We start from the raw sequence: 26,621 nt of genomic DNA, 5'->3' as shown, positions 1-26,621 counted from the left end.
TTCCTGCTGGGGCTTCTAGCTATTCCTCCTGAGTTCTCTTCTTCCTGCCTGGATTTGTTGTGAATCCTACCACCAAACTTCTGATGACTGGTGTGCTGCGAGTTTTTTAGTCTTCGATGTTTTCTTGTGCATATAGTTTATTTTTCCATCTAAAAACTCACCTCCTTGAAGACAGGGATAGAATAGTGAATTCTGTTTACTGCATCACCTAAGTAAGCACACAAGTTAAAATAGAAACAGTGAATATATTTATTTACTATGATCCATTGATGCTTATTTTAATTCTAATGTGTTAGTAAGTGCCTTTGATTCAAATAAACCATTAGGCTTCTAATGATTTCCAAGTATTATGAAAATACAAAACTCACTGCTTGTCCACATATAAAAATATCAGTGAACTGGCTTTCAAAATCATGAATATAAATGTATGCCTTTCGAATTTTAATACTTTTCTGATTTTTACAAAATTTGGGAGGATTTAAAAATAGCTTTCATTAAAAAAATATGCAGTTAGGAAAATTTCAGAATGTATTCAGCATTACTGAACAAACTTAGAATGGAGGGTAGACAGACACATTTCTCCATAAACGTTTTTTCCAAAGAGGGAATCCCATCAGTTCTCATTATACATCATTACCCTCTCTTAGGAAATGCTAGAATTTCCAGCTAAGTCCCAAACTGTTTTTATTACTGATCGCAACAGCACTGAAACCTCCCTCATCTGTTCAAACTCAACCCTCAGAGCCATCCTCATGCCTTTCTTCATCTCATTTACAATCCACTTCGTCACTGAGTCCTGGAAACTGAGGGTTTTAAAAAACATCTGTCATTTATAGTTTTACCTTTACCACCTTGTTCTTACAGTCATTGCATCAGACTTAGATCACACAACGTCCAATAAGTAAATTCTAACTTCACTTGCATCTACAATCAGTGCTATATATTGTAGCAAGATTAAAACCCTAACACCAAATATCAAGTGATGTCAAAGTCCCATTATCCATAAATAAAGTCTGCCTCTCTCCTACTATGAAATACCCCCTTCCCCATTCCCCCGGCTCATTAAACAATAGCCACCGCGTCCAGGAATGTTGGCGTGGCTCTCTGGTCCTCTTACACTTCATGCCGGAGCCCTCAGTTACCCAATTGTTAAGGGCGTTAAAGGGTAAACGTTCTTAAAATAATCACAAGAAAACTTTCACACCCCTTCCAACAGTTAAAATATCCTTTGATTTTTTTCATAGAATTTCAGAACTGAGTGTCCAAAAACAACTACTTATTTACAAAAGACAAATATGGTCTGTGATATGACAAATCCAACAGCTGGCTGGTGACAGAGTCGGGACTCGTGCTCCTGGTCTCCAGAGACTCAGGAAAGTGTATGTTTCACCACATCTCACTATCGGGTTAAAATAGTTGACAGTGCATGCATATTCCTGGAGTTTGTTACTGAATGGTGTTAAGTGTATCACTCTCAAGTCTTCGCAAATGTGAAGCTGAATATTCCAGATGCCTTAATATGTTTTCATATCCCCCAGGCTAACTGCCTAGTGTTGGAATTTGACAGACATAATTATTTCATAACAGTATTTTCTGGAATGTTTACTTAGTAAAAAACAAAAATAGCAACAAAATAACCTCTCATTTGATGATGCTGTGGAAATCTGAATAGCATTCAAATGTCCTTATGTCAAAATTCATGAAGTTGAGAAAACAATAATTTTGAATCTGAAGATTTCATGTGCCTTTTCCTTTTAAAGAGTCATTAAGGATGCTATAATGCATGCAAGAAAAATCAAAATCAGACATAAAGTGACCCACGATCCATTACCCAGCACTTCCCTCCTGACAAGACATTGAAGTCTCTCTGAGATTCCTATCTTCCCATGAATGACTCTTTGCAAAAACAATGTATCTATGACTTTGACTAATACAATAATTATTGCTTTTTATTTCCCCTAAAGAAGAAGGGAAAAAATTCTGTCATCACTCTTCCCGTAAAATGTTAAGATTTTATAGTATTTGGTGATATCATCTGTCAGCCTTCATCTTATTTCACACTCAAGTCATATGCTTTTAGTTTAATCCTTGTAATTAAATCATTTATGTCACTCTTCTCTGAGTCCTTTTGTCTTTCTCAAAGAATTGGTAACCAACAATATATTTAACTCTGAAAGAGGAAAATAGATAGCAGTGTGTATCAACTGTTAAATTGTCACAAAATATAAAGAATTATGAATTACAAAATTAAAAAAAAAAGCCCACAAAACTAAACTTCATAGAAAATGATGAAAAGCTATGTAGAAGCGGTTCCTAGACCCACTGGCATATGCAGGGGCTTTCACAGGGCTCAGAGGACCATGACGTGGTCACCAGGGTGACCTGTGATACCAGTTAGGCAACTCTCACATTGACACAGAAGCAAAGCATCTCATGGTTTCACTGGAATATTTTAAAAACACTGTAAACATTTATATTTTAGTCTTTGTGATGTTATACATGCTAAGAAGGGAGCAAGATGATAAAATACCCAGTTAGAAGGCAAGCAACCCAGCCTGTATGCCCATCTCTACCTTGAATTTGCTTTTGACACCGAGTAAGTCGATTAAGCACCACCTGTGTCACTTTCCTTTGTTAAAATGATCATAATAATATTTTTCCTTTTCCTCCCTGTGAAAAATGGATGCAGATTCATGTCCTGTGCTTACGGCAGCCTCCCCATGGGGTAGCCACAGGTAGGAGGGGTTTCAGTCTCCAGGTAAAGCAATGACTCAACCCTAAGCCTCACTTCTTAAAAATGCTATCAAGTTTGGCCTCAAGTATTTTCTTAATGATGTTTTACAAGAATTAAACATTTATTTGGATGTTTATCTAAAAATGTATCCATAAAAATAAAACTTTCTAAGGCAAACCATGAATTGTATGCTTGGATTGGGAACTGGGAACTGGTTTTTTATTCGCCATTCCCTGAGATGCTTTCCTCTTTCTAAAATGTCCACCTTGTTTTACAGTAAATACAGAGTTCTTTGTAGGGACTAACAGACTGCCTCTCTCTCTATTGGACTGCCTTTTCCACTGTGATATTTCCACTGAAAGCCATTCTATTTTGAAAAGTGTATTATATACAACATGATTCTATAGGCTTTCTTTTCTTGTAAAAGCAGAGTAAAAATGTGATTTTCAGAATTCTTACAAGAAGGTGTAAGCTTATAAAAAAATGTATGGCTATGGCTTGATATTTTGATAGGGGAGCTTTCCAATAATGCAATCACTTAAGCATATGGTCATATGCCAGTCACATAACTGACTTTAAACCGTTTTCTCTCTTTATTATACCATCCTTTTCATAGCACAATAAATTCTGAGTATACAGTTTAATTTTCACTTAATATATACACCTTTTAAAAATATCAGTTTGGGGCTTCCCTGGTGGCGCAGTGGTTGAGAGTCCGCCTGCCGATGCAGGGGACACGGGTTTGTGCCCCAGTCCGGGAAGATTCCACATGCCGCGGAGCGGCTGGGCCCGTGAGCCATGGCCACTGAGCCTGCGCGTCCACAGCCTGTGCTCCACAACGGGAGAGGCCACAACAGTGAGAGGCCCGCGTACCGCAAGTTTGAAGCCTATTAAAAAGTATCTTTTTTTTCTTCACAGGTGAGAGTTGCTATGTAGTACTTGATTCATGGGAGAAGTGTCCCGGTGATAACCCCCACACTAAAATAAATCTAACCTAGGTATAAGAAAGTTAGAAGTACACAACTCATTTTTTTCTGGGAATAGACTTATTCACAAAATAACTGCCTATTATTTTATAACACTTTTATAAAATTACCTACTAGTTAACTGTGGAAAAACAAATAATACTAATCACATTTTCCCAGCAGTTTTATCTGCTGAATTTAAGAACAATTTCTTGCTCCGTAAACCTTTATTTACAAATTACACATTAATACGCTAGTATCACACAAGCAGACACCAGAGCAGCAAGATATGTTTGCCACAATTTTCATCTTCATTGAAATGAAATAAAAATCTGTTGCGTGGACTCACGTGCAAGCCGGTTATTTTCTGGACCCTATTCCATACTTTCCCCTGATTTGCAGCATGATTTTAAATAAGTTTTAAAACTACTCATTGAACCAAACATTGTTTTGACATGACTTTCTAGAACATAAAGACTGAAAATGTGATAAATGCTATTCTTGGAATAACATGGTAGATTTTATTAGATAAACAGCAATGCTTGCACATATTACAACCACGGCTTTCTGAGAAATTAGTGTATGTCTTTGCTATTTATAAACCTGGATTCAAGAACTTGCTTTTATAACTGCCACCTAGCTTGTACAGAATTTCCAAAGTCTAGTTGTCAAACCAAAAAAATGCAGTTATGAAATGAACACATCATTGTGCACTTAAACCTCCTTCATAGTCGGGGAGGTAAAGGTATCAGAAGAATCTCTATTAGAAATAGGCAGATCTCACCGCACACACAAAAAAGTAATTACGTGAGGCGATGGTGGCATTAAACAAACCTTACGGTAATCATTTCACAATTTATACGTGTAGCAGATCATCACGCTGTACACCTAAAACTTATTATGTGCCATTTATATTTCAGTAAAGCGGGGGAAAAAAACCCCAAAGAAATATGGCGACTCCTGATGTAACTGGGTGGTGATGGGCAGGAGGACGGACACCCCCAAAATTACATCCACCCACTTAGGATGTCAACCAAGCCCGTAGATAACTAGCTCTTGTTACCAAGCCATGATTTCAAGGTCTTCCAATTTCAGCTTCTGACTTAACTCTATTCTTTACCGTCAGAAGCTCTGTTTCGCGTAATTGATGGCTCACCCTGCCCGTGTATACTTCATGCTTGCAATATTTGTGACTTGTTTTGAAGCACGAAGGTGACAGTGCTTAGTATTTCATTATTGGCCTTGAGGATATATTCATATCCAGAGTCGGTCACTCATTTATAATAGCGTGTTTAATGCTGGTGTCATTTTAATTCTATCAGCATGTTAATAAAATCGAGATGACAGCTGCATAACTGTGGCTCTGGGCTCTTATTTCCGCTTCCCAGAATATGTTGTGGGTGGTTCCGAATCAGTCAGTGCCAAATCACCCACCTCCGCCCCTTATCAGCTGGAGAAAACAGTGTGAACGGGGGGCGGGGATCCTTGAAGCTGGAAATGAGGGGCCATCCTGGGAAACAGACACATTCTTTTCTCTCAGATTCCAGTTGTAGGGGACTTGGAGGTTTCTCTAGTCTAGGGTGCTTATCTTAGATAATTCAGGGTCGGGTGCAGGGTGACCATTTCAAGAGACTGAAGAATGGAAATTAACCAGCCATTAGAGATCTGGCTGTGGGGAAAGCAAAGTCCTAGTTCTCCTGTCCCCAAACAGAACACCATCATCTGCAAATTATGCAGCCCAGGCGCTGGGCAGGTCTCTGGACTCCAGGCTGTGTGCTTTGCTGTTCGCAGAGCTGCCTAGTGCAGCTGCGGAGGGCGTGCCCCGAGGCCCTGACTTTCCAGGATAAGCACTTCCCCTCCTTTGTAAACAATAATACTCACAAAGGGGCCTTACGGACCAGTGGCGGCTCTGTCCTTCAGGTCTGCATGCTCACCTCCAGCCTCTTAGTAGTTCTTTGAAATGTTCTTCCTCGTCTATCCCCTCAAGCTTCTTTTCCTTCAGCGTTTTAGTGATGTCCCTGACCGTGGGTTCCCCACTCTACAGTCTATATTATAAGAGTCTGAAACAGAAAAATGAGGCTTGCAACAGCCAGGGGGGTTAAGTCACCCCAGGAAAGCTTGCAGGCTGCCTCCTGAAGGATGACTTTGTAGGATCAGACACCTAGTTCTGTACCCAAAAGAGATTCATCTCATGGGGGACTCTAGTGACTTAAGCACAACGCCAGAATTCCAATTCCCTAATTGAAAACAATAAATGGAGTCAGTCCATGTACTGGAATCCCTATGTCAACACAAATAAGTCACTCTCTTCCTACTGGCAGAGCCACACTGACACCCCAGTCACACTGAGAATATTGCCTGATAACCACAGAATTAGAGCAAGGGACTTTAGTTAAATAAAGCCAGTGGACCTGAAGGGAGGGCAGCCTAATTAATCCACCTCCACCACAGCACAGGTTTCCCAGGGGGATAAGACTCCAGCATCTACTTGCTTAGTCTTCTGTGCCAAATACATCTTGAGGGGTTACCAAAGAACTTCCATTTTTAAGGTCCGTCTATCTGTTCGTCTGTGACTACTGACTACCCCACACCACCCTCCCAAGGCATCCCTTCTTTTTCTTTTTGTTTTTAAAAGATATATAGTATTTCAATCTGACCACTCCATTTATAAGTAAAAATAAGTCCATATTTCTGCTCTGTCCCATTATGTGTTATTGTAAAAGTCAGCAAGTAGCTTTTCTCCTTTACTCTCAGGTCACTCGTGGGTGGCAAGAGCACAGACAGAGCTGTTTGGGGCTGTTATCATCCTCTTCTTTCAATCCCACACTTGCATTAATTTCATTCATCCAATATTATTCATGGCTCTGCCTTAATGTTGACCAATACCCCTGATCAGCTTTCAGCGGCTTCCATAATCAGGTTCCCGCAGCTCATTTGTCTTCCTTTTTCTCCTCATCATGCATCTTCCACTCTATTCAGACTTTCATATTCATTATCTCATGAGTTCCAAGATCATATTCTACTCTCCGCATGCATCTTTACTCAAATCTGCCTCCTTCCAGGCAAATCTAGGTCAACTCAATTATCATTTGTTAAGTGACTATGGAGGTGATACAAAAGTGATCAAGTTAAGATTCCTCCTCTTGAAAACCTCACCCCTTCTGTTGGTAAAAACAAAGGATTAGAGACAAAATGCATGGGGTAGGGAGCATGGGAGAGGCAGGTGATTCTGCTCCAGAAATCTGGAGCAGAGCAGCCTTTATACAGAAACGCATTTAACTGAAATCTTAAGGGATGAGTCAAAGGGCATCTAGCAGGAAGGAAAGAAAATTCTGGAGGCCTCTAGGGTGATTCCAGCTTTCAATGATCTCTCATTGCTCTGGAAAATTATATTTGCCATCATCACAAATAAATAAATATATATAATATGTGTCATATATATTTCTAACTCTTGGGGTACTAGGATCACATACTATCATCGAGGAGTTATAGTTTCTTTGGAGAAAAAGAGCGAACTCATATAAAAATGAAATGTATTAGGGGTCAAATACAATACATTAAGGGTCAAAATCAAAAGATTTTCATCTTTGCGTCAACGTAGTGCATCACGAGATGGATACATTACGGTCACACATATCAGTTTGGGCCCTGAACTGATTTCTATGGCACCCCCTGCTGACCCATCCCATAGATGAGAACATGAAGGTGCAGCCACATTTCCACGGACCAGTGTTTCACAAGTGCTGCACGTGACTATCCTAAGTCATTTATCTGTGAACGGGAACCGTGGCTTTTGCCTTCTCTGTTTCAATATAGTGCTAAGCATTCAGTACATAAATAATACACGGTACAGTCATTGATCAATCAGGAAACAGACACACCAAGATGGCCCAGAGAAGATGGTCTAAAGTACACTTCTTTTACGACACCCCCAAACAGCAAGAATTTTTGTTCAAGTATGACTGATGTTTTGCTTGCTCCTCTCTACTCTCTACTTAAATCAGTAAGAGTGACAACGAGAAAGTCCTGTGGGAAACTGTTTCTAAAGAGTGACTATTCTGGGTGCGTCCCTGTGGAACTCTAAAAGGGTCAATATATTTTTTAAAGAATTCTGAATTCAACAGGGAATTTTTTTTTTTAATTTCCAGAACTACTTTTCTGTAAAAATATTTGCTGAAATATTTAGAAGACATAGCAATCCACTGTCGATATGATTTTTCCTGATATTTAAGACCTTTACAATCACTGGGATAACAAAAAAAGAAAAGAAAGGCTTATGTTAAATAAGGTGAAACTCTTATTGGCCTGAGACAGCTCTGCAGAATCTTAGTGCTCCATGGAATACAGCTTGAATAACAATGAACCAATCTAAGCTTTTAATATTACAGATCAGACATCTGTGCGAGGCACAGAGGGGAATAAAAAATGAACACCCATTGTCCCTGATCTAAAAGAGCTTATGGGTTATGCTTCCACTTGACATAACTGTAGGCTCAGAAGACTATCATCTGTTATGAAAATGGACAAATCTGTAATGAAAAGCAGTGTTTTCCAATGGAGGTCAACTTTTCCAGTTGTACGTTGCTCTAACCTACTACTCAGAAATCAGCAGTTGCTTAATAAATGTTTACTAATATATTTATTCCTAGTTGTCCCAAAGATGCCTGGCTTTTCTTCCTTGCCAATGCCTTTACATATATAAATATCAGTCAATAAATATGGACCTCATCAAAGTGGGATCATCTGAAATATTTGAAAATAAGATCATCAACAGTTCTGGCCCTCGTTTAGAAGACCTGGATTGGCTCCCAGCTATAACACCCCATAGGTAAAAGCCTGAGCAAACCACTTACAGATTCGGAGACTGAGTTTCTAACTTACGAAGAAGAGTAAAAGGAGCTATTTACCGAGACACAGAATTGCCAAGATGGTAAAATCAGAAGGTATTGGGCAGTATGCTCTAAATATTAAAGGATATACAAATATGATTTGTACTCATTCGAAAAACTTCAAGATGTTTATTAAGCTATATATTTACTCTGTTGACTTTTTCTAATCCACTTGTGTGTAGATTAATTACGGATTTGAAACATTTAAATATGAATGTTTCCTTTAGTAATGCAATTAACGAGCACGAGGCAATTACAAAAGTCTTCTGAAAATAATTGAAAGTGCCTTCAAATAGGCTTAAGCTTTAATAATTGGCTGAAAACATTTTACAGCCATTCATTATTTCCAAACCATCTTTTAGAGATGAAGGTTTGATTCAGGTAAGCAACCACATAGTGGGAGCTTGGGATTTCTTAAACTTAATTACCGAGTGTTTAAACCTAAGAATTTAATGTGAAGTCAATAATATTTTGATTATAGCCATCAGCACCATCAGTGCTATATTACAAATATCTTTTTCCATCTGACAGTGTGTTCCAGCTCCAGGACAATCCTGGAAACAAGACTTGCACCTGGGTAGCATCTGTGTTATTGCAGGTGGAGGAAAGAGGAAAAAGAGGCAGAAAAGATAGTTACTCCCATCAAACTGATTATAGTAAGAGCTAAATAAATGGAAACCGTCACCAACATTTCTTTCTTCTACTTTTAGAAAGTCTGTGCTGCTATGTTATAAAAATAAAATCCATATAATTGGAAAGTGCCCATAAACAGATCCACAGCTTCAAGGTTTCTCAAAGTTACTCAGAGAAATGGGAGGAGCAGCAAAGGTCCTCACAGTCTGGAGGGTGCCACGGAGAAACAGTGACAACCGTCACATGCTGTCTAGTAGGGGCTGAGAATAGCGCATGGAAGCAACTTTTTTTTTTTTTTAAACATCTTTATTGGAGTATAATTGCTTTACAGTGTTGTGCTAGTTTCTGCTGTATAACAAAGTGAGTCAGCTCTGTGTATACATATATCCCCATATCTCCTCAATCTTGCGTCTCCCTCCCACCCTCCCTATCCCACCCCGCTAGGTAGTCACAAAGCACAGAGCTGATCTCCCCGTGCTATGCGGCTGCTTCCCACTAGCTATCTGTTTTCCATTTGGTAGTGTATATATGTCCATGCCACTCGCTCACTTCGTCCCAGATTACCCTTTCCCCTCCCCGTGTCCTCAAGTCCATTCTCTATGTCTAAATCTTTATTCCTGTCCTGCCCCTAGGTTCTTCAGACCACTTTTTTTTTTTTAGATTCCATATATATGTGTTAGCATACGGTATTTGTTTTTCTCTTTCTGACTTACTTCGCTCTGTATGACAGACTCTAGGTCCATCCACCTCACTACAAATAACTCAATTTTGTTTCTTTTTACGGCTGAGTAATATTCCATTGTATATATGTGGAAGCAACTCTTCTTGACAAGGGAAGGTGGGCATGATACACAAAGGAAGCTACAACCTCTAATTTCAATCCCATCACATGTTTTTAGGGGGTATGGACATTCTTCACTGCCATTTGGAAAATAAAGGGGATGTAAGAATTCTGGAAACAGTCCTGTAACCCCCACCTCACTGATAAATAAATAAAGTGACTATAAATTCCAGCAGGCTTGAATTTGCTTCTGGATGTCTTTTGCACTACCATGAGAGGATAGGAATGAGTGCTCATAAATCAAGAATTACTCTCCTTGGAAATCGTCAGAGGGAAAACAGGATGCGGTAACTAGGGTTGAAAAAGTACTGCAGTGTAACGCAGAAGTCTAACATGATACCTTTCCTATGAAGTAGCTGTGAGCTTAGCAACCTCCACACTTGGGCGGCTCTGAGGATGAGGTCGTGAAGATGCACAGAGGAGAGAGGACAGCTCTCGGGCCAAGGTTTTAGCTCTTTGCTTACAAGCCATTGGAAGAAGCACGATTTGTCAGATAGGCCAAAGCAACAAGGGAGAGGGATCCAGGTGTGCGTCACAGGAAACTCAGAAAGGCGCCCAGAGCTTTCACTTTGTCTTCCTTCTCATGTGCCCATGTTCCTCTAAGGCTGTAAGACCAGTATAAAAACTGGGAGGCGTGTGTTGACACATCCGAGTAATAAATTAAAAATTGATGAGCATTTGATGTCAAACCCACAATAGAAGAAAAAGAGATCATGGCGGTTTACATTTTATCTGTAATCAAAGCAAACTGGTTTGACAAGAACTCTCTGAAACTTTTTTGAGCGTGAAATTCTGTAAAGTAGAATTCTAGTAAACAGAAGTTGTAATTATAAATTTATTTGGTAATATAACTGCTAGTAATTTATTTGCACATGATATAATTAGTATGCTTTCAATTCATGGAGTCTTTTAAATGGTTATATTCATGAAAGTGAAATGTGGGTTTTCTCATCCTGTCCATGGGACTATAATTCTATTTTTGTCAAAAGGATTACAATTCTTCAACTGTAATTTCACCTACCAAGGGGGATTTGAGGCAATTAATCCTCCTTTAAGGCACCTGGGTTAGCTTTATGTCTGGGATAGTTATTATATTTTTCAGGCCTTCATTTATCTGTCAAATAAAGGAATCAGTCTTGATAATCACTAATAGACTTTCATGCTCAAAAATCCGAAATTTTTAATTTCTTATGTCATGGTATTTGGTATCACAAAGATTTTTAATCATCGGGTTGGTGAAGGATTGGACTGTCTTGTGTATTTTAAGCATTTTAGCTAATTTATTACTTAATTTTAACTATATTTAGTTAACTATATTTAGTTAATAAATATAATAACTATATTTTTTACTTTGTTTTTCTGGAACTAAAAATGTTGAAAATGACAGTTATCACACGTCCAACTTCTCTTTGTGAAAGAACAATTCCTTCTCCTCCTTTGTTTTACCCTCCTCTGTCTTCTTCATATTCATCTTTTTTTTAAAAAAAGGCATTTTCCATATTGATTTATATTAATTATATTAATGGGGGAAGCACTAAGAACACGGCTTAAAACTGTGAGCTACAGGGCTTCCCTGGGGGCGCAGTGTTTGAGAGTCCGCCTGCCGATGCAGGGGACACGGGTTCGTGCCCCGGTCCGGGAGGATCCCACATGCCGTGGAGCGGCTGGGCCCGTGAGCCATGGCCGCTGAGCCTGCGTGTCCGGAGCCTGTGCTCCGCAGCGGGAGGGGCCGCAGCGGTGAGAGGCCCGCGTACCGCAAAAAAAAAAAACAAAACAAAACTGTGAGCTACAGACCGAATCCTGGTTCCACTGACTCAGACACCTGGTATCCTGGACACACACTCCAATTACTTGTGTTTAGTTTTCTCAGGAGGAAATGAGTTGTGATAAGAAAGCACTTACAACATAGGGTATATATACACACACACACACACCTACATGTGTGCATGTGTGTATCTATATGTATAAATTATTATATTTTACACACATGTAATCTATATTACATAATGTATGGAATCTAATATGTGTATGTATAGATAGATAGATATAATAGAAAAGTACTGATGTGTTGCAGGCATTCAAAGACTATTACTATTAATTATATCATTCATTTTAAATATTTCATATATTGTCTATGAATTTTTATCAATGTGCATGAAATCACACAATAATTTTAACCCTAATATCTCTTTATTTTTTTTTTTTTTTTTTTTGCGGTATGCAGGCCTCTCACTGTTGCGGTCTCTCCCGTTGCGGAGCACAGGTTCCGGACGTGCAGGCTCAGCGGTCATGGCTCATGGGCCCAGCCGCTCCACGGCATGTGGGATCTTCCCGGACCGAGGCACGAACCCGCGTCCCCTGCATGGGCTGGCGGACTCAACCACTGCGCCACCAGGGAAGCCCAACCCTAGTATCTCTTAAATGTCATAATATTTTCTTTCCAGGTACAGTCATGTTATGAAAATACTAATACTTCTAAATAAATACGTTTCAAACTCTTACTTCTGATAATGTGTCTAAATTTACTGCCCGCTCAACAGTGCACAGAATTAAATAGCAATCCAAAACACAGGGGGGGGGGCCAGGAAAAAACAATCGATATTTAAAATGTATCATATCAGCAAAGTAACAGATGTATCCTGAGAAAATACAAGTAAAATGAAACGATTAAGTCATAGGGCACTTACTAGTATAGGTGAGCTGAAAACCCTGGTCAGTGTCAGATCCATTGGAGTTGAACTCCAGCCACAGGTGGTTGGAGGTGCTGTTCAGGATGAGCCCCGTCAGCTCATCTTTAGTGAAGGCCCCCAGCGGACGTGATGAACTATCTCTTCCATCGTAGACCTGAGGAGAATTCATAGCACGAGTCCCCTTATCACTTAATTCTGTTTGTATGTTAGCAATTTTAACAAGAAATCCAAATTTTCAAAGATATGATTTTATACAGTAATTTAAAAAGTGACACAGTTTATAGAAAGCTGAGTGGATGGAAGACACTGGCAAACAACCTTTTTTCTTTAAGTTTTATCTTTACCGTTAACATTAAAGACAAAAGATTCCATTTGTGCCCAGATCATTTTATCTGCATCAAGCTGAATGTTCTCTGTGTTTATTTAAAATGAAATCATCGTGTATTTGCATTTCCAGGTTGCATGGTCCACCATTTTTCCTTCCCTCACAATCCACTTACAAAGGTTGGAAGGATGTGTCATAGTTCAGTGTGAATGTCTCCTCCTCCATCCAAATGTGTTACAAGTTGAGGTGCTGAAACCTTGTCACATTTTGTAGCCCCTGAGCCTGTGGTGACTTTAGTTTTGAATTTGTTGTAGCAAAGGAATCCTGTCATGTCCGATATCAGAGAGAGAGGTCATCTTGCTCTGAAGCATTTTGTGACTGACTCCATTTTCCCAGGTGGTTGTACAGCCTGGGTGGATACCCCGAACATTTGGAAGGCAAGTGGACCGGGCTTGGTTCTGAGCAGACATCACGGGTAAGGGACACGAAGTGATGACTTCCCAGGTGCACACTGGGAGTGCAGGGTTGCCAATCACATTCCCCCAGTGGAGACTGCGTCAGACAGTTTTAAGGCGTGGGCATTGGGAGGCGTCCCACAGTACACGTTCCTAATGCCAGAACAAACAGCGTTCACATTCTAGGAGAATTTAGTTTTGAGCCCCTCACACCCCCACTCAGTGGTCAAGTCTATAATGCTTCGTGGGAAAGGTTCATCCATTTGCCTCTTGAAACCACTGCAATGGTTCACGGCAAGGAACTGCTGGTATGGATAAGGGCTTTTTAGAAGAAAGAAGAAAAATGTATCACATCATACTGGAGAACATCCAGTTCTTTTCGGTAAAAGATATCTTATCTAAATAAAGTAGATCAAAGTCTCTGGTAGCCTCCCCCATATCTGCCTATTTCTCTCACTTCTTTTCCTTCTCACACAGATTAATTCTTACTTTTCTTCTCCTGCTCTTCTCTAATGCATATGTAAACCATGAATGCTGCTTGACAGACTTACAAATTCACATACTCCTAAATGGAGAAAACACATTTAGAAGAATTAATTTTATGGATCATTATTTGATTTCATTTTAACTAAATATGCATATGCTCGAGTAGGAAAATCAAACACCCTATAACTTCTCATGCAAGCTAGCAACAAGCTAGCAACAAGCTAGGAAAAATCATTGTTTGGCTTAACATAGATTCATTTGATAGTGAGGTTGCTGGCACCCAGATTATAAAGAGTTTTAAAATCCAGAGCATGCTGGCTCAAAAATAAAGTGTCCAGGCCTCTCCAGCAAGGTCTTAGGTTACTCCACATATCATGTAATTCTCTGTGATTCACAGAAATCCATGGAGATGAGGGGGCATTAAAGGAAATAAACACACACTTAGGCTCGGTCCTCAAAGCTCTGAAGCATCTTCCACTGTCACCTCCACTGGTCTTAGCTTGTCTGAGTGCTTCTCCAAGATTTAATAGCTTACATGGACAGCATCTAGCTCCAGGATCCTCATGGCTAGACCACTAAAAATGAACCATTGCCACACTGAATTATTAAGCATCTCTGGAAGAGTAATTCTGTCTTATTTATCTGCATCACCAGCAGTTAGCACTGGGCTTGACAGCAGAAATCTCTGAACGAAAAAGTAACTGACTAGTGGGGATATTGTGTTGTCAGCTCTCGCAAGGTGAAAATCTGGATTCATGCTTCTCATGTATCACAAATGACAACCCAGACAGTATTGGAAGGCAAAAGACTTGATGTTTACTTCCAAGTAAATTAGTAACAAGCGATTTTAGTTCAGCACAAAACCTCCTAGTTGTATATCCTCATCTACAAGCAGCTGGGATCAAAGTGTCCCTTTCAGTCATTAGGAAAAGGTTCCTTGGGTCATATGTTAATACAACGCTATAACTATTTGCACTACAGACCCTCCTTGGAGCCTGGCACGTAATAAATGCCATATGCTCCGAGTGGAACAGCCAAGGGAGCAGATAAGCACAGATTAGAAAACATCACAAGGAATCCTGGAATGACAACGCTGAAAGGACTGGGGAAATCGTCCCCACTTTTACAGGAGCTATACCCGAGGGTTCTGTTTCCAGAACTAACCTCGCTTTCCATTACATATCCCTATCATGACACTCTCCTTAGAGCTGTATTTCTCTTACACGGTGTTTCCACATGAAACAAGCAAGCATCACGTTCATGCGGGGGAGGGTGTGTACATAAACTCTGGCCTTTGTTAATGGATCACACTATGTGTGCGGGATTATGCTCAAAATTCAAGGTAGTCCCACTTGAAATGTTTTTAACTTTTTGATATTTATTAGCATATTCAATAAAAGGTATGTCTGCACAGCATCTAGGTTTTTCAGATGATTGACAGTTTCTCTGCAATTAAAGGTGGTAAGCAAGATGTTTTTTTTATTTTTTGTTATAATCAACAAGTTTAAACAGCACGCAATCACAAATGAAAATGATTTGCTTCCTTCCATTCCAGTAATATGTATCAGTGTATATTTAATCCAGTGTCTCTAATCACTCGCCTGCACCAAAGTATATGGTTAATTGTTCCTTCAAAGTTTGCCTTAAAGGCTTACTGATGTCTAAATTTGAGGTTATCAAAGAATTCAGAAAACCGTTCTTTGATGCAAATTTAACTTTTTTCAGATCAGTGAGGATGTACTAGTTTCATACCTGAAAATCACTTCTTAATTACAGCGACTCATACTGCCAGCATGAGCTTTCGAAAGACTATTACCATGAAAGAACAACTAGAATAAAACCTCTCTCCTAAATTATGACCTTGAAGCATAGTCAAAGGTGGACTTGGAGGAAGTGATGAGCACTTGAGTCTGGAAGCTTCTGTTGACCTGTGCACATAACGGAACGTACCAGCGACCCCACTTTATCCACTGTGCAAACAGAGGACACACCTGGAGGGCACGAAGTTTCCCCTCTTAGCAGCCTCTTTGCATAGCTTCTTAATGCTCACAGCTTCAGGTGAGTCAAATCTACTGCATCTGAGATGGAGCATTGTGTGTGTCCATGAAGATGTACATATGATTGAAAAACCCCAGAACTTTAGAAATGGGATGAGATGTGTCCCTCTCTTGCCATAAACAAGCCGTGTGGCCTGGACAAGTCAGTTACTTCCCAGCGGAACGAGCAGGTAGACGGGCTGGATGACGGCCAGTGTTGGTCTTTGTTGCTCAAAGCCACTCGCTTTCAAGGCCCTGAGGCTCCGGCTACAAGTGCCAACTACTCAGTCCCTAGAGCCAGGGAGGTCCCCAGGTTCCTGAAATAGTCACAGGAAAGCTGGAAACTATTTCAGAAGTCTTAGAAGTGTGGGGACATTTGCAGTTGGAATCAAGGCAAGACCTGGGTGCCCCCCTTGAATCCGTCCCCCTGCCTGTTTCCCTGGAGTCCATCTGGAATGTGAGTGGTGTGCTCCACCTGGAGCAGTTCCCTGAGGCTCTGATGCTTTGAGCCATCTACTGCACTGACCCTTGATGCTGGTCCCACGCCTAGCACACCTCAAGAGTCCTGTGAACACAGCTCAGACTGGTTGAGTGATATTCTGCCTCATCCTGGCTTGGTTCTCCACATCAACCCTGCTTTGTGGTCCAGCAACAGTCGCAGGGCTTGAGTTTACTCTCACATCAAAATCCTTCTAGCTCTGAAGGATGCTCTGTCATGATCACATTTACAAATCAAGAGCGACTGTAGAAAGGGTTGGTCTGGGGATCCTGCAAGTTTTTTTTTACAATTATTAGTATGTGCTAGGAACAATGCTAGAAATATGTATCTATATAATTTAATCCTCAGAACATCAAAAAAAGGTAGGTACCATTGCATGTTTTTACATATAAGAAAAATAAGGCTTAAAAATGTTAAATAATATCCCTAAAATACACAACTAATAAACTTTAGATCCAGGATTATAGACTTAGGTATTTCAAAGTCCACATACACATGATACTATAGGCCACATTCTCAAAGCAGCTGGATAAACAAATTGGGAAAATATGTGTATATATAAAGATACGTTAATATATGTATATATCTACGTATACAGATGGATCAACATTATATTTATTCCTTGAGAAGGAAAGATGGAGTCCTATTAAAACAGATTTTTTTTTACCTTTAGAATATCTCCTTCAAACAGCTGGAAGCTTCGTGCTCTGAGATGGATCCCCTTGCCAGCTTCTGTTTCAATTTTATAGATACACTCATGGTTATTATCATAATTTGATGGGAAATTTGGAGACAGTAATGTTCCTTCATTTCCTCTGACACTTGCTCCACATTCAGCTAAAATAAATAGGACATTAAAAAAAGAAAGAGGATTCAAAAGTGCAATTATTGATTTTAATAAATAACTTTTAAATCATGACAGCCCTCTTTTCTCTCAATGTACATCTGCTAGCACTATATTGTTTTTATACATTAGTGACTTCCTTCTACTGTTTTATCCACTGGACAGGAAAGATACCCCCATTCATCCTATTTTCAAGATTTTATTTTTTTTAATAGAATGCATCTTACTCCTAACTTACAAAGAATTCTAGAATAAAATAGGTATGCCCGAGCACCTTGGCTGTATCACTGGCATTCACCTCTCTGTGCCCCATCTCTGCTTCATGAAGCATCCCCGCCAATTCCAATGTGCTGACTCGACAGTTATGTCCGTGCAGTTTTCCCACATTGGTATTCTGTGGCCTCGACCTGGATGCATTTAAAGGGGATTCTAGCCGTGGACCAAACCACTGAGGCCCCTGCTACTGTCTCACAGCGCTGAGCCCATCTGCCCGTCTTGGGACGGAAGCCCTTTCGGCGGCAGAAAATACGTTCTTCTCCCCTTGACGAAAGGAGAGGGCGATTCACCTCTACATCCAGACTTGCATAAAGAACTTTGATCAGAGTAAAAATGAAAATAAATATAGCTCTCTACTACCTGCCAACTTGGAGAAAGTCACCTAAAGTCTCAGCACCTGTTTCCTCACCTATGAGTGTGAGAGAGCTAGGCTAACTCCTAAAATTCTACTCGCCCAAAACAATCATAAAACAATAAAATTACTCTGTGTATGTGTGTGTTTGCATATGTATGATGTGTGTGCATCTGTGTACGCATGTGCGTGTGCATCTGTGTATGTCTGTCTGTGTGACAAGAGCGCTTCATGCGAGTCTGCATGAAATAACTTATTGGCCACACTATGTGAAAAGCAGTGATTTTTAAAATTTCAACAAAGTCTGAGTGTGAAGAATAATGATCAGTTTGGAAACTGAAAATCAGTAAAATGCCTACATGTAACGGGGGTGAGAGAAAGGGGGACAGGGTTCAGTCTAAGGGGGCTGCTTGAGGTATCACACGACTTTGGCAGATGTCCTGTGCACGCCCGTTTTCATAATTCCAAGTCTCTGACATCCCCGTCTTCTCTGACAATCACTGAGATCAGCTGCGCCACAAACCTTCCCTGGCCTGAGTGATGGAAGGAATAAGCTGGAGATTCAGGATCAGCTCATGATGACTTGTGCCCTTGAATCTCATGATGTCCCCACGTAGAAGGGTCGGGGAGAAAATCAGGGAGAGAAACACAGGAGAACTTGGCTCACCTGCCCCTGATCTTTCCCCATAAGGACCTGAAGGAGGGTTTCATGGGAAACAGTGTTGAGAAAGAAGCACAGGGAAGTGGTGACCCCAAAACATGGCAGTGGGATTTTATAATAACTTTAAAATTATAGCTATAGTTACTATTATTATATATTCATATATTTGTGTAATTTTAATACTTTTTGAGAAACATTTTTATGGTGAGAAAGGCAAGCGGTGTGTCTCTCAGGCTGTTTGGACTTTCATTTTTACTCAGGCTGGGACGTGGACGTCCTTTCATGTCAAGAATCTGGTGATTCTCAGCAATTCTGAGACTGACGATGTATGGCTTCATCTCTTAAATTCAACAAGCATTTTGGGCAAGTAATTTCTTTGAGAAATGGTAATCATTCATGGGCTTTGTTGCATATTCTTTTACCATTTTTCTTTCCTGAAGAAATGGTGATTTTAACATAAAAGCCAAAATAAGTGAAAAGAACACTGAAACAGCAAAGCAGAAAGTCCCCCTTTCGCGGCTCTGTGGATCAAACAGCAAGGGGTTCAAACTCGTTAAAGATATTGGACATAAAGAGAATAAAAGAAACTCATAGAATTCTGATAACCAGAATATGGAACCTATCACAAGCACTAGGAATTTTTATTTAGAATTGAATTGGACAGTGATCAATAAAGGAAATCATTCAAAAATCAAATTTATGTCCTTTTATCTATTACTTTGTAAGTTTGAATAAACATCTCTTGCAACTGAAGACGTAACAAATACTGATAGAGTGGCAACTAGACCACTTTTAGTCTAAGGGATACTTTGGAAGGGATACTTTTATGGCTACGGTAACTGGTTGTGTGGGTTTGGGTTTATTGCATATATGACTGCGTGAGGTCCATCGTGCACTGTGTTCACTGGATATCCACTGTGAAGTGTGGGCAGCCTTGCATCAAACATGCTTTGAGGTGGGCAGGAGGTAAAAGGGATAATAAGGGCCCTGGGCCCCCCTCTGGCCATCAGGAGATGAGTGGTCTTCTTTCTTGACTGAATGAGGTCAAGAGGCCGAAGGGAGGGTTGAAAGACACCCGGGGTAATTAGCTCAACACAGTGCTGAGTCCACATACCTTGAACCCAAAATGTGGCATGAGAGCTTTGCCACTCTGGGGTAACTGTGAAAACTGCCTGCAAGAAGTCCCTGTGTGTCTTCAGGGGGCTGTCCCATGAGGAAGGCAAAGCCAAGGAGACCCACTCCGATGGGCTCCAGCCCTGCGACCCTGGGAAGGACGTGCTTTCTCCTCCCTGAGGCAGGGGAGCCTATACCTCTCTCTCTGTTGTCTGGAGGCTCTGCTCCTACGTCCGGCAGGTGTGTTCTCTTGTTCTTCTTATGGCTGGAATTCCTTTCTTTGGGTCTTCACACCACTTTGTTTCTATTCCCGTCTTCTCCTTGACAGACTTGCCACACAGAGAATTTTCCAGGCTCAGGAGTATCCTTTTTTAAATGTAGACTCAGTCTATCACAATAAGGCTGATGTGTAAATGGTAATATGTCACACACTTTTCTAAGTTCTTCAGTTACATTAAATCATTTACCCCTCGCAATAACCTTATGTGATGAGGTAATAAACCCCGTTTCACAGATAAGGAAACTGAAGCACAGACTAGCTCAAAAGTTGTTTTTCACAAGGTCACACCACTAGTACAGACTCATTATTGATTTGGTATAACCTCTAAGTGCTTAGCTTAGGAAAAGAATTGTGGACTTTTAAAAAATCCTAATTAATGATGGATATACTTTATAGTTAAAAGTTCATAATGTTATTCATAATTATTGGTAACGAAACTAGCAGAGCAAAATTTTGTTGTAGAAGAGAGTATACTTTTAAGGATTTTATCCAGGTAGGATAAGTTACCAATTAACTGAGGTTATATTTGTTTTCACATTAGCATTTAGGACATTAACCATTTATTTCTCATAATACAACAAAAAGGTAGGACTAGAAAGAAGGCTTTAGCATTTGGGTAGCCGGGGAGAAAAAATTTATCAAATCTAACGATGTAATTTTACACGTCTTTTTGTGAAGATTTGGATTCTGGGATTTTTTTCTAAAGCACATATATAACAAGTGGTGCTGATTAAGTGCAAGTCTACACTACATCGAAGTAATGAGTGAGGGAGATTAACTGGCCAGTCGTAACCAGTAATTCTTGGCAGAGGAGCAAGGCCGTTGCTGTAACTCGTAGAAAGATGCGGAAAAGGGCCAGCCGCCTCGCCGGCATGTCTCCGCTCACTCTATACTCGCCTCTTGAACACAAAACCTCCACTAGCGTCAGGGCAACTAGTGCTCATAACTTGAGATGCAAGTAAAGTTCCTAAGTGAATAAACAATAACAATTAATTTACTCATGATACATCTGTGAGTGAACCTAAACATACATGGCACGTGCACTTAAAAGTGGAAGGTCAGAATTCATTATTCTAGAGTGTACAGTACAGGACTTAAAAGATAGTATTTATTCAAATTTTTCTCCAAGAATATGAAATTGCTTGTAGAGTATACAAACCTGGTACATCAATTTAAAAAGCCTATTTTACTATAGTGTTTTATTTAATATAGCCATATAATATGCATTATTACTATTTGATTTATATCTGTATGACTTTATATTCTTCAAAGATTTTCATGTAGATCATCATGTAAATACTTTTATTTTTTAAAATTGTTACTTTCCTCAGTTTTAGGCAATTATTTGTGTTTGGCACTATTCTGATGAACATGGGTGGCTGTTGCTGGAGTTGTTTTCTGATTTTATGTGAAGACCAATAAGAAAATATGACCTTTTACAGGCTGAACGTGATCAGCCATTTGGTCTTGAAGGTCTTGGTTCATTCTGACTTGGTTCCATAGCAGGCTGGCAACATCAAAGTTCTAGTGAGAAATGCAGGTCGGGGACCTGGAGCTACAGCACATGGTGAAGTCTCAGGTGTGAGACATGTGGGTGTTCAGGTGGCCTTACGGACATGACAAAGTAGGGGAACATTTGAGAGGACTTAGGGGATCTGGCTGTAAAGAGAGACTGAACCAGACGGCAGTGGGTGTATGGGTGTCACTGAACCAGGGTCCCTGGAGAGTTTGGAGCACAGAGGTGTCCTGATAAACATCTGTTTGGAAAAGAGGAGATGCACTAAAAGAAAACAGTGAATCCTAAACACTCTAAAGGAAAACGCAGAGTGTTGTAGTGTGAAAATGGACATGTCAACAAATTCTAGAATTCCCAGTCCAGAGGAACACACTGGAAGACCAAATAAGTAACTGTAGAACCTATAAAATGTACTAACACTTTGCCCAGCTGGTACAGCCATCTGTTTTTCTTTTGGTCTATTTGTCACTTGCACAGAGTGCATTTTTATAACTATTATATCATTGAATAAATATTAACAATTCCATGAGGTCAGTATCAACACTAAATCCATTTTACAGATGAGGAAACTGAGACAGTGTTAGGTTAATAATTAACTTGCTCAAGGTCACATGGAAGGGGGCGTTGGTGGAGCTGTGATCTGAACTCCAGCTGGTCTGGTAATAACCACATTATGTTTGTCAAAATACAATAGTGATAATTAATTACATCTATAGATGTTAAGTAACCCACGAGGAACACGTATGAATGTATGACTCCAAAAGAGTAGGAACATGAGGTTGTTGTGGGAACACACCTTTTCAAACCCGTGGAACAGGAATGCCTGCATTGGGATCCTGTTTCTGAGGCAGGCCACTGACTTACATTTATTTCGAATTAAATCAACTAGTGCACAAAGACGAATGCAACACATTTCCAAATGCAAGAATTGAAACGTGTCAAGAAGACTGAGGAAGGTGCACTAAAGCCTGAGACGCTGTCCCACAGGAGATAACTAAGTGAAATACTACAAATGGTAAAAAGCAGGTGCTCAGAAAATTACAAAATGTAAATCATCAGAATTTCAGAAATTCTTTGAACTTGATTTCAGACATCCATTGCAAATCTCTATTCATAGAGCAATTAAATGGATAATTTTCAGTTCTTCCCATAATCCATTTAAAGTGATTTTAAGATGAATGAATATAATTTCCCTTAAAATGAATCATTTGCTCTTTTTTATAAAGAACCTCCTGAAACTGTAATTAAAATTGAATTGTCATTGAGAGTTTTGTAATGGAACTAAACTTATTAAAATTATATGAACAAAATAGAAAGGAGTCAATTGATTTTTCAGTTAATTCTTCTGTACAAAAGCATCAACCCATGAGGTGGTCTTAGCAGCTCTGGGTGATGTAACAGAACACAGACAAGAGGCTTAAAGAATAACATTTAGGGCTTCCCTGGTGGCGCAGTGGTTGAGAGTCTGCCTGCCGATGCAGGGGACACGGGCTCGTGCCCCGGTCCAGGAAGACCCCACATGCCGTGGAGCGGCTGGGCCCGTGAGCCATGGCCGCTGAGCCTGCACGTCCGGAGCCTGTGCTCCGCAACGGGAGAGGCCACAGCAGTGAGAGGCCCACATACCGCAAAAAAAAAAGAATAACATTTATTTCTCACAGCTCTGGAAGCTGGAAGTCCACATCCATAGCACTAACCATATTATTTGTAAGCAATAATAAATATTCAATATCAATAAATATTTTATTGGGGATATTAATTTACTATTTGATAGTAACACAGTAGATGAAAATCTATACTCTCTCAATCTGCCTACTCATCATGCTAATCTGGATTCCAATTCTGTTGCTGAAGAACTTACCCCCCCTAAATACTACTGAGGCTTTGCAATGCCCCTCATCTCACAGGGCCGCTTCTCAGCCCAGATGTTCACTTGAACTTCTATTTACCACCAGATGTTTATTAGAAAAAGGGAAAGGAGCATTCTCATAATCCACTTGGCACTCCTCCAGGGTCACCTGTGATCTGTGGATTGGATTTGCAACTTTTGTCTAGGGATAGATTATTCTTATTTCTATGGTTTTACAGGAAGAAAGACAGACACAGCGTGCTAATGAATCAAAACTTTGAGATCAAGATAGGAGCTTCCGAGAGAAATAATGTTTATTTGTTTGACAAACATGTATTGAATAAGGCACAGAACTGGATTTAGGGCTAAGGCAGCCTCCACTGTAAGGAAAGGTCAGCCTAAAGGGAGAGACAGAAATAGGAAGACAAGTTTACTGGAGTACAGTGGTTATCCTGGAGGGTCCCTCTCCAGCCGGTGGGTAAGGGGGTAGAAAGAGTTTATATGGGAGGTGAGTTCCAAAATGAGGAAGTCAGCCTGGCAGAAAAGGGGGTGCATGTTGCAAATGAGGGAGCAGTGTAGGGAGAGGCTTGAGCATAGGAGAGAACCAGGGCAGTTTCAGGTCCTGTGCAGCCTTGGTGTGTGCGAGCCCAAGTACATGAGTGAGCAGGGCAAAACATTGGAGAGTCTGGCCAGTGAACAAGGGGCCTGCATCCCCTGCGAGTGGAGGGTTTGTTCTGCACATTATGGGAGCTGATTCATGGGTTCTGTTAAGGGGGATGGATTTGTGAGGTTCTGAATTCGGACAGATCACTCTGGGGGCTGCGGCAACAGTGGTTGGCGCTGTCCTGGAGGTGGGGAGCATCTTCGGGATGTGAAGCTGAGAGCCTTCGCAAGGCTGGGCAGAGAGGATGGGTGGGGAGCCTCCCTGGAGAGCTGGGGAGAGGCAGAATCTTCAGAACTAGCAACTAATTCGACGTGGAAAATGAGAGAAAGGGAGAAATGAGAACTCTCAGGTGCCACGTGGGTCACCTGGTGGATTTTAGTGCCTTACTAACATGTTTATTTAAAGGTCTCTTGTGGCCAAATGGGCTGGAAGGAAAGTCAGGAAGCAGAAGGTAAAATACAAGAGGTGAAATAAAAGAGGTAAAATACAGAATGGCCCCGCCAGGCCATTCTCTCAGTGCAATGCAGGGCTGAAAGGCCTGGTTTTAGGTGCCCTGTGTTGGAATCTTGCTGGCTGTGTGCCGGTGGGCAAAGGCCTTAAGTTCTTTGTGCCTCAGTGTTCCCATCTGTAGAATGGAACTGACAATAACAGTGTTTACTTCATAGAGGTGTCTGGGGGATTAAATAAGATAACACATGGAGAGAGCTCAGAGCAGTGCTGGTCTAGAATCAGTGCTCAATAAACATTAACTATTATTTCAACCCCAGTTACTCCTCATTTTATACTTTAGGCAACAGTGTAAAACCCCAAATAACAAGACTAAGAGTGTAAAGATAATGAATCTAGACAAAATAATAAAATACTGCAAATGGAATATTCGATAGACAATGTTACATATGTGAATTAAGGCTTTGACTTCATTGAGTTGGGAGTTTTTTCCCCCAGATTTTAAACTACCTTGCTCAATAATTTCCAATTTGGGGCACATGGATTCTAGGTAACTCTGGGAATCACCTAGATTCACCTAGAATCATCTAGGATCACCTAGAAAATACTGTATCTTTTTTTCTTGAGAAAGTATTCAAAAATTGGCATCCAAATCTCAAAAAAAAAAAAAAAAAGAACTACTGTTTTAGGAGAAAACCACATCACAGAAAGATCAGATATGTGCCCTGGCAAGAGATAAAGATGATTTGATTCATGTTCACTTGTCTAATTTTTTTATAATGAAGTCCTCACTATCCTACTATCTATGGCACACAAAAAGACAGTATATTAACTTTTGAACCACATAATATTCCTAAATAATTGAAGAGATTCTGTGCATTAGAAAAATCTGGTTTACTAAGTTAACAACTTAGCATTTTTATGGGTTATGAAATCTTATTTTCACAACTTCCCCACCTGCCTCTAGTTTATCAACTGGTAAGATCACAGGTGCCTCAAGGACTCAGAAGGCTCACAATTAAGGGGGTCCATGGTTCATCACTAGACAAATGTCATAATGCTACATTAGCCAGTTTCTGTGACTTTAAAGGACAGCTTGTACGCCCTTTACATGCTGAGCAACGTGGCCAAGTGACAGCAGATATTGCCTCTGGGGCTGATGACCAGACCCTCTAGACCTGCAGCCAAGATTCCATAGTTAAACTGAGCCACCACGATTCTCTGAGGAACTCCCTACAGCAGCACAGGTTCAGATTAACAATAAATACACCCCACTGAACGGGCATCTTAATTCCGTCTTAGCACAGTGCCTAGTTTCAAGTACCTAAATAAAGATTCCTATTACTCTCTGGAATGACCTCTTGAATTCTTCAAGAACACTCTGAAAAACCTAATTCAGCATTAAAATGTCTACAACGCCCACTTTGCGAGAGTATGCACGATCATCTAATCAGAGTTAAAGTGTAAAAAAACAACAAAACGAGTATTTTAAATTGTCCCCATCATTATACCAGGTGATACCACTGCTTTTAAGCAACAGAATTGTCAAAGGTTGTGTTAATACAGCATGGCTTCTAGCTTTTGTCTTTTGTCCCAGGTATAGTGTGTGTGTGTGTGTGTGTGTGTGTGTGTGTGTGTGTGTGTGTGTGTGTGTGTGTGTGTGTGTGTGTGTGTGTTTTTCTTCTCCATAAATTTGCTTGACACATGCTTCAGTTTCACTCCTCTTCAGCCAGGGCGTCTTGGGGCTGAAAGGGGCTGGCTTCACCGATGAGGTGACCACAGCCCAGAGAGGCCCCTCCTCCGCCTCCCCGGGGAGCGGAGCGCCCGCCCAGGGCCGGCCTCCTGCCCTCCCTTGCCGGCCGGTTCCTGCACGCTGACCGCACCGCGCCCTGCCCCCCGGGGGAATGAAATGAAAGCACGTGACCACCTACCCACACGCCTTGGCAGAGATGCGCTCCATACACGACGGCCCCCGCCCAGGCACGTGAGCTTGGTTGCGCCTTCTAAGCGATAACCTGGGAAGCACGAAAACGTCAGCGAGTCTCCAACCCCGAAGTGAAAACCGATTC

At 40.6% G+C, this 26,621-nt stretch overlaps 1 protein-coding gene across 1 annotated transcript in view; it reads right to left on the bottom strand.

Moving 5' to 3' along the window:
* LOC103084768 (CUB and sushi domain-containing protein 1-like) overlaps window positions 1-26,621 on the bottom strand; it is a 338,785-nt gene that overhangs the window by 276,799 nt on the left and 35,365 nt on the right. Inside the window, 3 exon segments of the mRNA XM_082931482.1 lie at window positions 12,750-12,906; window positions 17,221-17,390; window positions 26,484-26,621. The exon segment at window positions 26,484-26,621 is cut by the window's right edge and continues 28 nt beyond it. Coding sequence (XP_082787608.1) covers window positions 12,750-12,906; window positions 17,221-17,390; window positions 26,484-26,621 — 465 coding nt within the window.

This window comes from Lipotes vexillifer, unplaced genomic scaffold (assembly GCF_000442215.2).
Source record: "Lipotes vexillifer unplaced genomic scaffold, Lipotes_vexillifer_v1.1 scaffold1980, whole genome shotgun sequence".
NCBI classification, from domain to species: domain Eukaryota; kingdom Metazoa; phylum Chordata; class Mammalia; order Artiodactyla; family Lipotidae; genus Lipotes; species Lipotes vexillifer.
The sequence above is the reverse complement of the archived record's forward strand: the minus strand, read 5'-3'. Positions and strand labels throughout refer to the sequence as shown.